The 15,247-nt window shown below is 48.0% G+C and overlaps 1 protein-coding gene across 4 annotated transcripts in view; it reads right to left on the bottom strand.

The window, feature by feature from the left end:
• LOC147444104 (ribosome biogenesis protein) overlaps positions 1–14,204 on the bottom strand; it is a 51,159-nt gene extending 36,955 nt beyond the window's left edge. Inside the window, exons 1-6 of one of the 4 annotated variants that reach the window (XM_086526834.1) lie at positions 14,133–14,204; positions 13,881–13,930; positions 13,710–13,772; positions 13,615–13,640; positions 13,136–13,203; positions 13,015–13,064 (exon numbers count right to left, since the gene is read on the bottom strand). In XM_086526834.1, the coding sequence (XP_086382960.1) occupies positions 13,015–13,064; positions 13,136–13,203; positions 13,615–13,640; positions 13,710–13,772; positions 13,881–13,883 (210 nt within the window). In that variant the 5' untranslated portion in view covers positions 13,884–13,930; positions 14,133–14,204. Of the gene's footprint in view, positions 1–13,014; positions 13,065–13,135; positions 13,204–13,614; positions 13,641–13,709; positions 13,773–13,880 lie in introns of all 4 variants that reach the window. The other 3 variants (XM_086526833.1, XM_086526835.1, XM_086526832.1) reach the window with 3 other exon arrangements.
• Between the last annotated feature and the right edge of the window lie 1,043 nt (positions 14,205–15,247).

Below are 15,247 nucleotides of genomic sequence, written 5' to 3'. Positions count from 1 at the left end.
AGAGTTTGTTTTGGGTGTGCAGTTTTTTAGTGCAACAAGCCTATGTGTGGTTGAACATAAATGTTCAACGAGAGGATGGGCAATGATGGTGCAGCCAAAGTTGGTCCGAGCTAGAAAGTGGTCTATGCCAAGAAAAGGCTGCAGGTAGGTGCAATGCAGAAGGCTAGGGTAGGAATGGAGTCCTTGGGCAGCCAAAGGATAGCGGGAATGTATGTCTAAGGCGGTTCTTTAGGCCAAAAAAGCTTCAAGATGAGCCCAGATGGGATAGCAAGTGAAGGTGTCCGAAGTGTCGAGCCAATGCTCTGGAATGTAGTGTACAGTGTGCTCTAGAAGCTGGTCCAGACGACTAGTCAAACAGAGCCCCGGTGTGCAAGATACTTAAGTTCAAAGATAGAAGGTTTAGCAGGTCCCCGACCGGTAGGGCAGCTGGGGATAGGTGGCCCGGGTGGATATCAGCGGATACATGTGTAGAGCTCGGAGGATGCGCCATCTGGTATTTTTTTTGGCCTCGCCAAGGTTCTCGATGATAGTGTACATCATGTGAAGGTAGCACAGATCGAAGGTCCATCCATCGGATGCTCGGTCAGCAAGATACAACAGGATGAAGTTGGGTGCAGTTGAAGGTGAAGGGTTTACAGATGATTTTTTAAAATTTTGGTCACCTCGGATTGTGGGCCTGGAAAAGTCGAGAGGCGATGGGGATTATGTTGAACCAAGCTGACAATGAGAGCATTCGGCCAGGTTTTACATCTCAGGTATTAGGCCTCGGAGCAGCAAGTTACACTTGCTTGAAAATGGCAAAAGAAGGGAGGTTTTTCGGGACTAGTAGGGGGGCTTCAAGGGAGTTCAAAGGGGTGAGTTGTAACAAACTGCTGACGTGTCAAAGCCTAAAGAATGGAGCCAACTTACAAATGTGGCCGAGAAGCCTAAAACCCTAAGAAGAACAAGTAAAAGAAGAAGTGTCACAAAGTGATGACGTGGTTGCCCGAGAGCAAAAAACCCTAACTCTAATTTTAGCCAGAAACCCTAACTGCTGAAACCCTAATTCCAAAAACCCTAACTGCTGAAACCCTAACCCTAATTCTGGAAACCCTAACCCTAAAACTGCAACAGCGTGGCTGATTTCCGAAAATTGCGCTGGCATGATGATGTGGTAGGCTGTACAGATTTCCGTGATTTACGCTGGCAGCTTTTGGCATTGCTTTTTGGACCAGAAGCTTTTGAGTTTGAAAGCTTTTCATGTAAACTGCTTTTTAGGCCAAGGGCCTTTAAATATGAGGCTAGGGCTCATTCTCTGGCATGCTTCCTCGAGAAGGTGCAGAGTCTGGAGTACCGGCTTGTACCAAAACACCCTAACTCTAATTTTAGCCAGAAACCCTAACTGCTGAAACCCTAACTCTAATTTTAGCCAGAAACCCTAACTGCTGAAACCCTAATTCCAAAAACCCTAACTGCTGAAACCCTAACCCTAATTCTGGAAACCCTAACCCTAAAACTGCAACAACGTGGCTGATTTCCGAAAATTGCGCTGGCATGATGATGTGGCAGGCTGTACAGATTTCCGTGATTTACGCTGGCAGCTTTTGGCATTGCTTTTTGGACCAAAAGCTTTTGAGTTTGAAAGCTTTTCATGTAAACTGCTTTTTAGGCCAAGGGCCTTTAAATATGAGGCTAGGGCTCATTCTCTGGCATGCTTCCTCGAGAAGGTGCAGAGTCTGGAGTACCGGCTTGTACTTTGATGATGCAATATAAAGAAATACCGAAAGGGTTGGGGCCAATACTCTCTGGGGTGGAATTCCGCCACTCCGTGTCACGTGTCCTCTCTCTCTCTTTCAGTTCAGTTGTGATTGAAGTGCTAAAAGTCTGTTTAGTCTGTTCTTTTCTATTGGCACATGGTGCCGCCTTGTGTAAGGAGTCCTATGCGCGTGCCACGTGGCACTGAGTAAAACCCACATGCGCAGTCCATTAAAGGGAGTGAGGGGTATATGGGTCAGGAGAGACCACCCATTTGAAGCATAAGGAGAAGAAGGGAGGGGGGGGCACCCCTCTCGTGGTGGTTGGCTATGGCGCAAGCCCGATGGGCGATGTGGTTGGCAGGCCTGGTGGAGCAGTGGCGCATGAGGGAGAACCGACGGCGTTTTGACCAGCATGGGGCAGCGCCAGTGGCGCGCGCCACCTGTGGTGATTCGGCAGCTCGCGACTGTGGTGACATGACGGGCCGTTAGGCGCCCGTTCCCGCGGCCATTGGAGGCCCCATCTTTTGGAGTTAAGGGGGGAGGGCAATAGCGACATCGCTAATGCCCCCCTCCCCGGCATAAATAAGAGGCAGTCCCATGGGTGAAAAGAAGGGGGAGAGAGAGCCCTAGGAGGACCGCCAGGTGTACAAGGCAAAGACCAGGGCCCGTTTCAAGGTCGGCCAAGCAAGGGCAAGTAAAAGTAAAGTGCAAAGAGGGAGGCCGGGACCAAAAGGGAGAAGGAGGAGAGAGAAAAAGAGAGAGAAGAGGGCTGGTGGGAGCCGGACAAAAATAGTCCAAGGGAAGATCAAAGAGAAAGTGAAAGAGGAGGCCTTCCAAAGGGTGAAGAGTAGAGGAAAAAAATAAAAATAAAAAATACCAAGGGGCATTAGCGATGTTGCTAATGCACCCCCCTGAAGTGCAAAGAGAGCCACAGGCAGCTACCTCCTCCCAAAGTTACCAAATGTGAATGCAAAGTGGACCAATCAGAGCCTAGATGCCCAAATTGAAAGGGGCACCCCTATATAAACCATTTTCGAGCCATTTTCCATGCTTTTTGCCAGAGTAGGCTTCTTGCCAGGGCCTTGAGCCGGTGAGCCTGCAGAGAGCCAAGATAGAGTGTGTGTGAGTCCTTGGGTTGGTTTTTTTGTGCGCAGAGGTGTGTGCCTGCAAAGCCCCAAGTGCACGTTTTCTTGCCCGGCGACCATGTGGGTGCACCGTTTGATGTAAATGAGTTGTAAAGAGTGTTTGAGGCGTGATGAAGCCTCCATTGTGTTTGCTCTCGCGTCGTTTCCCCTTCCCTCCTTCTCTTTCTCTTGCTCTAGTGTTTCGCCTCGATGCCGGTAGTGTGGATGTGTGTGCCCCCCCGGACCGACGGTGTTTTGTGTGAGCGAGATTGAGCGGCTTTGTGCGTGTAAGGGAGTAGACAGATCGTGGCGCTTTGTGTGGTGGATTTATGGAGTGTGTGAGCAGTGGAAACTGAGGAGGCGGTGGTCTGCTAATGAGAAGCGTGTTTTGAAGGTGTTTTCCAAGACGATAGGGGTGTTATGGATACCCTGAGCTATAGAGGCCCTTGTGTTTGTGCCGGGTGTGTTCCCCCATTCCCCCTCTCCAACGCTCCTATATAGAAAGAAGTGAAAAACTGGCTCTGAAAGTCGATGAAGCATGTCCACGTGGCACATAGAGCCATGTTCACGTGACACAAGCTCACAAGGGTGCTAGAACACTTCCTAGGTTGTCCTAAACTCGAGAAATAAGAGTTACAGCTTGTCGACATGCACATATGATTAGATGTGCACGTGACGCATAAAACTCTCAAAAGACAAAGGCACAAGTCTCAAGGGCTCGAGCAGATTTCCGTATATCGCACTGACATGCTAACATGGCAAGCTGTACGGATTTCCGCGTTTTGCGTTAGGTTGAAAAGTTGGCATATTGTGCCAAGTTTTTCGCCAGTTTTGGGAGCAGTTCTGTATGAGATTGAGTACTTTTTGGTGAAGAGCTTTTGGGGCTCTGCTCTTGGAAATCCCTTGTACTGTTTATGAGAGCTCTTGGGGCAGTCTTCAGAGAGCATCTCGCCGCAAAGTCTCGGTGAGCTAGACCCTTGCGAAGTTGTACCTTTGCGAAGCAATAATAAAGAAATACCAGAAGGGGCACCAGTTTTTGGGGCCAGTGCATCTGGGAACGAAAATTCGTCGTTCCATGTCAACTCTCCTTTCCTCTTTATTGCTCTATTCAAGTTCGCTTATTTGTAGATTTTTTTCATATGTTGCTATTGATTTCTCGCTTGGAGTGTCCAAGCGAGTGACAAAAATCCCAACTCCAGTGGAGACACAGACAAGACCAACAGAGATTCTATCAACTACAAGCTCTCTTTTAATGATTCGGAAGATGATCAGGGCAAGCCCGCACTAGAATTTCAAGAGACAACTACAAGTAGACACTTGAGCTAGGCGACTTCTCAGATACTCAAAGGACCCAAAATATTTGAAGTATCTACAAAATCGTTTGATTCTAGAGGTTTAAGAAAAATAGCCGCAAGACGTCACAACAAAAAAGCAAAAACTATCTCAAAAGCATTCTTGGAAGGAGCACAAGTCGAAGGACTATGCCAGCTATTTAGGTCAAAAATCCCTATCCATTGGTGGCTCCAGTATCTCCCAGGAGTAGATTAGCGAGAGAGGGCTGTTTTGTAGTTGTGCCCGGCCGTCTTTGAAATAGACGTACCTTTTCTCCGCGATGCACTGCTCACTCCGTAGGTAGGCATGAGACGAGACCCCTGTTCCTAGGGTTACCAGGGGTCAGAGTCTCCATTGTTCTGCATTTGTGCTACTAAATGTGTGTTGTAGGTCACTTTCGGTGAGCTTACACATTTATTAGCATTTTGGCCATTTATTAGGATCGTGGGGTTTTTATGCTGGGTAGGGCAATTTGCCTATTGCCCTATTTATGTAGGTTCCTCCGTGTACATATGGCATGTTGTATCAGTGAGCAAAGCTTTCAACGTTTCAAGCACTCTCTCTAGCGTTTATGTGTGCAGCCTCTCTCTCTTGCATTTTGATTGCACCATCGATCTCTCTCTCTCCAGTGTTTTGCTAGCGATACCTCTCCCTCTTTTTTTTTTGGAAAAAGTAAGGGTTGTATATTACTGAGTACAATATAATCCCCAGCGGATGCCAAAATAGCCTAACGTGGGGTGTACAAGCTGAATGTAAGGATGAGAGCCACTATAGTGACAACTCGACTAGAACAATCTCATGGTGGTCGGTGTGATGAGTGGAGGAGAAACCACCGAGGAGGGGCATAATGCCACGTAATCTGGCCACCTGTAAGTGTGAAGAAGAGTGGGGATCGGGCCCAACGCCGAAGGAAGGCAAATCGACGAGCCTCGGCTGCTCGAGATGTACCCGAGGAAGAATCCCACTGCCAAATCAGGGTGTGAATGATGTCCAGCCAAATGGCAGTGAGGGTATCCTGAAGGAGCTGTGGAGTCGCACTTAGAATGTGAAGACAACGAGCTCTCCAAACATTCCATAGTGTAATACTAGTGATGACTGAAAAAACTTCATCACGTGTCTCAGAATCCCCCTGCCAGGCAATCTGTGGTAGCATAGCCAAAGTCCCTCGGCGATAACCAGTCGAGGTAAGCATAAAGGCTGGATCTATGTCTGAGCCCTCGTAGAAAAGATGCGGGCCGGGCATCGGCATCAACCATGAGACAGATCACCAAGTGAGAAATCCATGCTGAACACCCGCTCTGCTAAGTAAAGAGCAAACTGCAAGCCACACTACATGGGAAGTTGAGCATGACCAAAGACAGTGTGCAGGTGACTCAAGTAGGCGCAAAGGACAGCGAGTACATAACGGATCATGACCCATAGTAGCTAGCCAAGTCCCAACTGGAAGTCCTACATGTGCAATCATCCACATGAAAAAAGAAATACGACGAGCCGCATGTAAATCCCAGATGGCGGACCAAAACTGTTGTAGATAGGCATGGGAGAGACCTGAATGTAACCAAAAACGCATACGAGTGGGCTGCTCTGGTTGCTGTCTCATCAATGCTAACCTTCCAATCCTGACAGTGTACTCAAAGAATGATACAGGTGCACCGGTGGGATCAGAGTGAGGCCAATGCCACTCTCCTGGGTCCAAATAAAGCTGAGATAGGGCACGACCCTCCCACACCCAAAGCCGCCACAGTGCAGCATCAGCGGACGCGAAACGGGGGTCAACACAACGACGCTTCCCGCGGGAGCCAACTACTCGTATGGCCTCCCATGGAGCCCCGGGGGAGACAAGGTGCGGAGAGGTGGCATCATATGTCAATCTAGCATGAATCCCCTGAGTAGTCAGTATCAACTGTGAACAGCATGGTGTCTAAACGAACCAATAAGAGAGTACTCTGAGCAAAGAGGCCTTCCCAGCCACAATGGGGAGGCATCTGAACCGTGCCTCGCATGACTGCATCCCACTGTGAAGGAACGACGGAATCAATCTCAAGCAGTCTGTCTGTCACACCACGACCAATGTCATAATGTTCTGCCACAAAATCTGCATCCAGCATACGTGTCTCATGAAACAACCGCATAGAGGCAGCAAGGCCAGTGTCCCAAGCAGCCCAATCAATGTGAGTCCTCTCTCCAAGCTGACGGGGTGGATTAACCGAAGAATCAAGAACTACAGCATTCCAAATAAGAGGCTGGCGCTCAATCTCCTCACAACATGAGGGAGGTGAGCGTATGATAGCCCGTCGCATGGAAACCCAAATCTGAAGGAGCGATCGGATGAAGGGTGAGAGGGTGGTGGTGGACAAGGGGGCATCCGTAAAGAGAAAACGATACCCTGTATGCCAAGTATGACCATCTCTAGTGCCGAGGCGTGGAGTCACTGTGCAAAGAGCGACCTGAAGAAGCATCTTCCAAGGTTCTTGGCCGAGAAAAAGACCCCGAACAATAAGCTTGGTAAGAAGGGCGCGACTCTGTAACTCTGGATCAATAATGCCAAGGCCTCCCTCTGACCTAGGACGAATAATCGTGGACCAGCGAACTCGAGCACGAGTATCAGTAGTCCCATCTGTGCCACTCCATAAAAAGTTCCGCACTAGTCGGCAGAGCTGAGCTATCACACCAGCATGTAGCATCCAACAAGAGGCCGTATACCATACTGTAGCCAGAATGACCTGGTTGGCGACCAATGCACGGCCAGCCAACGACAGATGACGTGAAGACCAATGGCATAGCTTCCTGCGAATAGACTGTAGTACGGGTGCAAACTGCTGCTGTGAGGAAACATCAAATCCAACATGAAAGCCCAGATATTTGCATGTCTGACCCGGCTGCAGCCATGTGAAACCATCAGCTACCCCCCAAGTAGGTATGTCATCACTGCCAACCAGTAACCCATAGGATTTATGCAAGTTAATGCGTGCACCACTGGCAATGCAAAAAACCTCTAGGGCCTCCCGCATGGCATCCAGAGCAGCTAGCAAATAGCGCAACATTAGCATAGTGTCATCAGCAAACTCCTGATCGATAAGGTCCGGAGCTGTAGGTACTGGCATTGTCAAGCCACAAAATGCATGACTCTGAGCACGAAGAAAGTCGGACATAGTCTCTCCTACAAACAGATACAGATATGCTGCTAAAGGACATCCCTGACGGACAGATCGAGAAAGCTCAAAACTGCGACTGACACGGCCACCAATAGTAATAGCACTGCTGGCAGTCCTGAAGAGAGCGGAAATGCCTGAGATCCATCTCGAAGGGAAACCCATCCTGGCTAATGATCCTTCGAGAAAGTCCCACTCAACACGATCGTATGCTTTCTTGAAGTCAAGAATGAAAAAAGCGAGAGGTTCAAAAGATGATCTGGCCCACTCTACTGCCTCATAAAAAGTGAAGATATTGTCCAGGATGCATCGATCCATGACAAAGCCTGTCTGAGAAGTATGAATAATCTCTGGTAAGAACGGTCGCAAGCGATGGCTGATCAGTAACGCTAATATCTTATAGACCGAAGGGAGTAGGGTAATAGGTCTCCACTGTTGTAGTTGAGTGGTGTCACCCCCCCTCGGAATAAGAGATATGAGACCTGAACAAAGATCCGGATGCATATATCCTGATGCAAAGATGTCCTGACAACCGCGAAGCAGTGGTATATGCAATACATCCCAATATGTCAAAAAGAAAGTTCTAGTGAGGCCATCCTCTCCTGGACAGGAGGATGGATCAAGACTCTCTATAGCAGCATGGAGCTCTGCAAGTGTGAAGGGTGCCAACAAGATCTCTGCCATAGTGTCTGTACAACGGTGTCGAGTGTGATGCCAGATCTGCTCACGGGCAAGTAAAACCTCAGTAGTGCATACATCAGTAGTGAACAATGTCTCAAAATAATCTGCAGACATATCAAGAATAACATCAAGATGCATATGTAGTGTCCCCCGAGCATCGCACAAAGTCCGAAGGGTGGTGCCAAGAGGGCGCTCTTTATGCGCAGTGAAGAAGTCTTTATTCATTCGATCAGCTTTAGCTATCCAATGAGATACTGAAGCATGATGAGTGAACTCAGACCTAGCCTCCTGTACGCGACGAATCTCCTCTGTGAGCTCTGTCTGTCTAGCAGCGAGATAAGCATCCTGAGGCCACTCCTCAAGCAAGCGCTGAGTGGAACCAAGAGGAATGTGAAGATCAGACTCGCGTACTCTCAACTAACAATGAATAATAGCAGTCTAATCACGGCAGTAAATACTAGACTGAGTAATGCAATGAGCAAGAAATTCTCCAGGGGGACCACAATAAGAAGCACCCGTGGACCATAAGTCACGAATCTACTGCTACAATACTTGAGTGGTGAGAACACTGTCAGGGATGCGGCCGCCTCGTCTCTGTGCAGAGGATCTGGTGAAGGAGATAAACAATGAGATGGGTAAATGATCTGAGAGGCTGGTCCCTCTCCAAATAGTAGTAAATCCACCTAGAGCTACTGCCCAAGGGCCAATGTAAAAACGATCAAGTCGCTCTAATAATCTCCCCCGCTGTCGCTGAAACCCCCACGAGTAATGAAGTGTAGCAGGGTGGTGACCAAAAGAGGGTATGTGCCAGGCGTTAACACCTTGAATAGCTAGAAGAAATCAATCCCAAGCTGGCTGCTCATCGGGAGAAATGGATGATAGAACTGGAGGTGTGATGGCTCGCCAATCAGAGTCGCTCTCAACATTGTTGAAGTCGTCTCCAACAACCCAAGAGTCTACAGCAATAGGTAGAACAGCAGCCAAGGAGGACCAAAAAGTAGCCCTCTCCCGAGGAGTAGTGGGTGCATAGACTGACATAAAACCAATGATAGATTCCCGAATCCGAATAGAAACATAGACTGCTCTGCCAGCGACAAGGGTACCATGCTGCTGAACTGAGGCCAAGTAACGTGGCCCCACTGAGATGCATACACCGCAACTCTGTCCATAAAGGCCCAGAGCAGGCTCCCAAAAAGTGCGGGCGCCCGAGGGCATGAGATTGCCAAAGGGAGCGGCAATCTTATGCTCCTGTACTAGTAATATATCCACAGTGCCCACTACATGAGCGTGTAAATCTCTGCGAAGTAAAAGCTTACGGGAACCTCTTACCCGAGAAGTCTGTAAACCATTAGCATTCCAAGAAACTACATGTAAATTCATAGACTGCATGAAAGAATTTGTAGAGCATCTGACTAACTGCGCATCTTCTTGGAGGCAGTTGGGCCATCCAAGGGGTGAGCTTCAGGCGGTAGGAAAGCAACCCGCAAGCCCTCTCTAAGATATGGTGTCTCATTGCACCAACTGCGGACCTCAGCTTGTTTACATTGCATTACCGATGCTGCAGCTTTGACACCCCAAATGCGCATAGACATAGGAAGCACCACATCTGAGGATACATGAATGACCATAGGCAATGAATAGCAAGCATAAACATCACTCCACTCCATAGCACCAATACATGAAGGGTAGTGAGGAGACAAAACATTAGGAGCGGAAGTAGACAACCATAAATGAAGCTGAGCCATAGTCTGTGCGTGCACAAAATGTAGAACCTGATCCTCGGACCATTCCTGAGCAGCGTGGAACGGGAGGAAAAAGGAATGTAGGCTGAGAGCGACTGCCTATAAAAGAGGGAACACAACCTGTCTTGTGATGCATAAGGTAGAGCTGCACCCTCAATGGCCCTTCTGAGTCACCGCACATCTCAGCCCGATGAGTGCCCCAGGAAAGAGGGCAAGAGCTGAGAAAACTACGTGGGACGTAAGTATGAGCTGTTGAGGGAGGGGGAGGACCAGAAGGTGGAAGGGGGAGAGTAAGGGCGAGAGGAAGAGGAGGAGAAGGGAGAGGTAGTAGCGGTGAATGATCCATCTGCATGGGAACAGGGACCTCAGGAAGAGGGGAAGGAGCGGGCGGGGGAACTGCAGATGAAGGAGCAGCTGGTAGCAGAGGTAAGTGATCCTATGCCGAAGAAGAAGAATGGCGTGGAGAAGCAGGGGGTAAGGGGGTGGTGGAAACTTGAGAGGGAGCAGGAAAGGTAACACTGGGGGCTGCATGCGTTGTTGGTTGCTGACGAGGACGGAAGGAATGATTACGACCCACTGTCTGCCATGCTGCCTCAGTGGGAGCTAAAGCAGAGGGAGGAACATGGGGGGTCGGAGCTCGAGGAGCGCCTGTAGGCTGCTGAGGTGCTTGAGTACTAGAAGGAGGAATTGGTTGTTGACGCTGACCACGTGGCTAAGCATGACTGCCACGAGCCGACTGTTGTTGCCGCCGATGGCGTGGCCGGGTGGGGCAATCTCGCGCCAAGTGTCCCATCTCGTGACAGCGTAAGCACTGTCCTGGGCGACCAGTGACTACCATTCGGAGAGAGTAGTCCCGATCGCGCACAGCCACAGTAACTGTATCTGGTAATGAAGTATCCCCAAACACCAAGACCTGAATGCGAGGTGGGCCAGAGAAGATGCAGGATCCTGGAACTACCGTGCCAAAATGAGCAGCAATCATCTGAAGGAGATGCTCATCAATAAAATGGAGAGGCATATCCAGGAAGGAGAGCGTCAGAGGGAATCTGGGAATAAGGTGTCGACTGTCAAACTCCTCAGTGGAAAACTCCGGATACCATCTCGTCAAGTATATCATCCTGTGATCAGAGAGTATCGGAGAGCGAGCCAGGAGAGCTAAGGCAGTGGCGGGATCTGAAAGACGTACCATGAATATGTCCCTACCAAGGAATGTAAGCTCCGAGATCCGTCCCTGAGTAGTGCCCAATGTAGTCTGACACCAATCACGTATAGAAGATCGAGGTGGAGACTGTCCAATCATTCGGCCAACCAAGGCATGCTGAGCCAAGTGTTGCACTTTGGAGTCAATGCGTGTCAATAGGTCGCCAGTGCAGTCCACGCGACAGGCAAGTGGTGATGGAGCGCCGTGTGTAGCACTCGAGACCGGCAAAGCCGCCATGAAGAATGGGCAGACTGGCAAACAGTAAAAGCAAGACCCGAAGTGAAGCTTGGGCTCTCTCTCTCTCTCTCTCTCTCTCTCTCTCTCTCTCTCTCTCTCTCTCTCTCTCTCTCGTGCAGGCAGTATATAGATGCACGCTGAGCACAGTTAGGGTTTCGGGCAGTTAGGGTTTCGGGCAGTTAGGGTTTTGCGGAGTTAGGGTTTCGCAGTATTCACGTTTCGCACAGCTAGGGTTCGCGCAAGCTGCAAAAGGTACGCGCAGGCTGCAGGCGACTTTAGAGCGCAGACAGGCAGCAGGGCGCGTGGCAGCAGGGCGTAAACACGCAGCAGGGCAGCTGCTGTTGCGCGCGCAGGCAGGGCAGAAGCAGGTCGCGGCAGGGCAGCAGCAGGTCGCGCGCAGGCAGGCAGCAGCAGGTCTCTCTCTCTCTCTCTCTCTCTCTCTCTCTCTCTCTCTCTCTCTCTCTCTCTCTCTCTCTCTCTCTCTCTCTCTCTCTCTCTCTCTCTCTCTCTCTCTCCGCGATACCTCTCCCTCTCTCTAGCGCTCCACTTCCCCTCCATGTTTACATGCATGCATGCACTTGTAGATTGCTGCCTGTGCCCGTTTGGTGGGCGGTACAAGATAGGAGTTCATCTATGAGGAGATCGCGCAATAAATCGAAGATCCACTGGCTTGCTGCTCTCGGTTGCAAATGAGATTATCACCCAATTCACCCTTTTACGCTGCACCTTGACACAAGGATCTTGCAGCAAGAGGATCTAAGTGTCACAAAGTGCTGATGTGTCAAGCCACTGAAGACCCAGAGGGTTAGGACTCCTTGAGCCTAAACCTAGCCAACCTGCAAATCCCGGCAAAGGGGCCTAAACCCTAGTAGAAGCAGGAGAAGAAGAAGTCCTCACTAACTTACACGTTCCTGCCAAGTGGTCCTAATATTAAAATGGGTTAGGATTATAAACCCTGACCACTGACCAACTTACAAAACTCTGGCCAAGGGGCCCAACTTAAAATAAAGCAGATCACACACACACACACACACACACATATTGTGTAAAGAATCAAGATGATGATGTGGCTTGCTGTATGGAAATCCACGAATTGCGTTGGCAGCTGATGATGTGGCAATAACGTGCAAACAACCCTCTGGAAGCAATATAAAGAAATACTAAAAGAGCCGCATTGTTTGGGGCCATTGTTGTCTCGTGAGTCGTAATGGAAACTCCGCCCATGTGGACTCTCTCTTTCTCTATGTTCACTTATTTGAAGTGCAAAACGTCCATCTCAGCCTCTTCTTTGGAGTTGGCATGTGGTGCCCGTCGCATTATTCCAAGAATCGCAACGGGCGTATTCACTTTGAGGACGATCCCAGTTCTTCTTCATCTTTTTCCAGTTCCAGCTCCAGCGACGATGGGCCAATTTCTAAAACAAGTCGCTTTTGGGTGCCATATAAAGCAAGAGACCAAGGGCCTATCAATATATAGCCAAGGGGAGTCTTTTTCACTCATGCAGTTGCAAAGTGGCTCTCTCCGACAATCATACACACAACTCAGAGCTTGATAAAAAGAAGTACCGCAAGGGGCCCCTATGTTAAGCCAATGTATCTGAGCGGGAAACTCCACCCCACTCCCCCCCCATTGTCTCCCATCTCATGTGTTCAGTTTCTTTCTTTCAGTTCAGGTATTTGCTGTTTTCAGCCTGCTCATTGTGTTGTTCTATTTTACGCCTTGTCAAGTGACTTGCTGGTTACACTCACTATAAGAAGGGCTGAAAAACTTGCAACAACTAGGGCATCGACGTTTGAAATGACAAAGTACCTTTGAAATGGTCTTTCTGGTGCCTAGAACAGTTTGAGTCTCCTGCAACCCTGAAAAGCCAGAAAAATAGAGGTAAATTTCGACTTGGCATTCTCTTATGCCTGCAGAGTTCAAGACTTACTTGATAAAAACTGCATTTGTTTCGTAAGTTTCCGCTTTACACGCGAAGAGCCAGGTTCCATGTCTTCACTACAAGCACCAACTCATTATAAGTGAATATTGATGTACAGCTTTTAAATGATTAATACTGCACCAAAATGAAAGAGGTCATCAAAAGCGCCTCCCAAACTCACTTAAACTTGGCTTAACCATCGAACAAAAATCTTCTCTTAAAAGTTTTCACTAAAGGAACAAGGGAATCAGATAAATAGTTACAAAACTTGAAAATCTACAGCACTACAACAGGCTGGAAAACTTTTGTTGACAACCCACGAAACATACAAAGGTAATAGATGGATTCCAAAAAGCCAGGATATGGCTCATGAAGCGCCATAAAACAGAGAAACTAGCAATCGGAGAAGACGTGGGTAACAAAACAAATGTTTTGACCTCACCAAAAGGATGTATAGTGCAGAATAAAGACAACAATGGCTAGGATACCTGAAGGAGGATGCAACTTCAGCATCCTGAAAAACAGCGAAGATTGTAAGCATTTAACTGCGACACCAAGATAACACATTTGTTATATGAACTACCTTTTCTGGTTGTTTCTTTGCCTCTTTCCTGCCAATTTTCTGCCTTACGGTTTTCCTCTTAACCTGAAACAGAGCATCACAATGCACAAACTTCTAAGCAAAAAATGGATGGCAAGACATGGACAAACTTGATAGTTCGTCATTTTACATGAGAGGCAGAAAGAAGGTTACCATTGTGGTGATATTGCTGTAGACCTTCTCCTAGAAATAACAAGTGCGCCCTGCAAAATTTAGCACCAAACAAACGTTGCTGCTAGATGCTTTTCTTCGATAATGCAACATATCGAATTGAAGCAACCCACAATGCTATGCTCCCCAAAAAAAACACACACATGCACGATATTCAGAACTCTCTCACGCTCTCTGTACACACACACGTTGTTTCCTTGATTAGCGATGAGAGAGAGAGAGAGAGAGGGGTACGGGAGCAAAAATTAAATTTGTTCGCCTGAGTGAGAGAGAGAGAGAGAGAGAGAGAGCTCTTTACGAAGGACTACGGGAGAGAAGAATACGAAGAAGAGAATAAGAAAAGGGAAAATTACCAAAATACCCCTCTAATTTGAGGAAATTCCCAAAATACCCCTCAAATTTCAAAAATTCCCAAAATACCCTTGAAACTATTTTGGTTGGATGGTTCAAGATTTTCTAATCTTCGTTCGTTTGTGACAATTGAGATCCGTTTTTGAGTGCTCAACATGTAATTTGTCACTAGTTACCATCGCAAAAACGGCAATTATGTCTAAAAATAATGAAGCAATTCATCTCCAAAGCTTGCATAACCAACTCAAATTGTAGTTTTAGCATCTTGTACAATAGACAATCACTCTTCTTGTGAAGACCTACAAAAAAGCTTATTTTTGGAGAAATTTACTCTAACAACCAGGGGTATTTTGGGAATTTTGGAAAATTTGAAGGGTATTTTGGAAATTTATGACAAAATATCGGGGGTAATTTGGGAATTTTTGAAATTTGGGGGGTATTTTGGGAATTTCCACAAATTAGAGGGGTAATTTTCCCATAAGAAAACCGGGCGAGAGAGAGAGAGAGAGAGAGAGAGACAGAGAGAGAGAGAGAGAGAGAGAGGGAGCCTTAGGGTGGGTTCAGACTAGGCAGCGGAAGAAAAATGCAAAGGGACGTCGATCCTCCATTGCGAAATGTGATTGGTTGGAGTTGAGGCACGTTTGTTCGCCCTCTCTTTACGAAGGACTAGTGTATCAACCCATGGGAGAGAAGAATACGAAGAAGAGAATAAGAAAACAGGGCGAGAGAGAGAGAGAGAGAGAGAGAGAGAGAGATTAAATTTGTTCACCCTCTCTTTGCAAAGGACTAGTGTATCAACCCACGGAGAGAAGTATTAAGAGAATAAAAAAACTGGCCCAGAGAGAGAGAGAGAGAGAGAGCCTTACTTGCTTCGTCCTCCAAACATGCTATTCTCCTCCCACCGTTTGCAGTACATGCATTTGTGGGTGCTTCACCCTGGAAATTAAGCCTCATGGGTATAGAGAGAGAGAGAGAGAGAGAGAGAGAGATCAAACCAT

The sequence above is a fragment of the Adiantum capillus-veneris genome, chromosome 13, assembly GCF_014529385.1.
Source record: "Adiantum capillus-veneris isolate H3 chromosome 13, ASM1452938v2, whole genome shotgun sequence".
Lineage (NCBI taxonomy): Eukaryota > Viridiplantae > Streptophyta > Polypodiopsida > Polypodiales > Pteridaceae > Adiantum > Adiantum capillus-veneris.
This window is presented reverse-complemented; position numbering and strand designations above follow the sequence as displayed.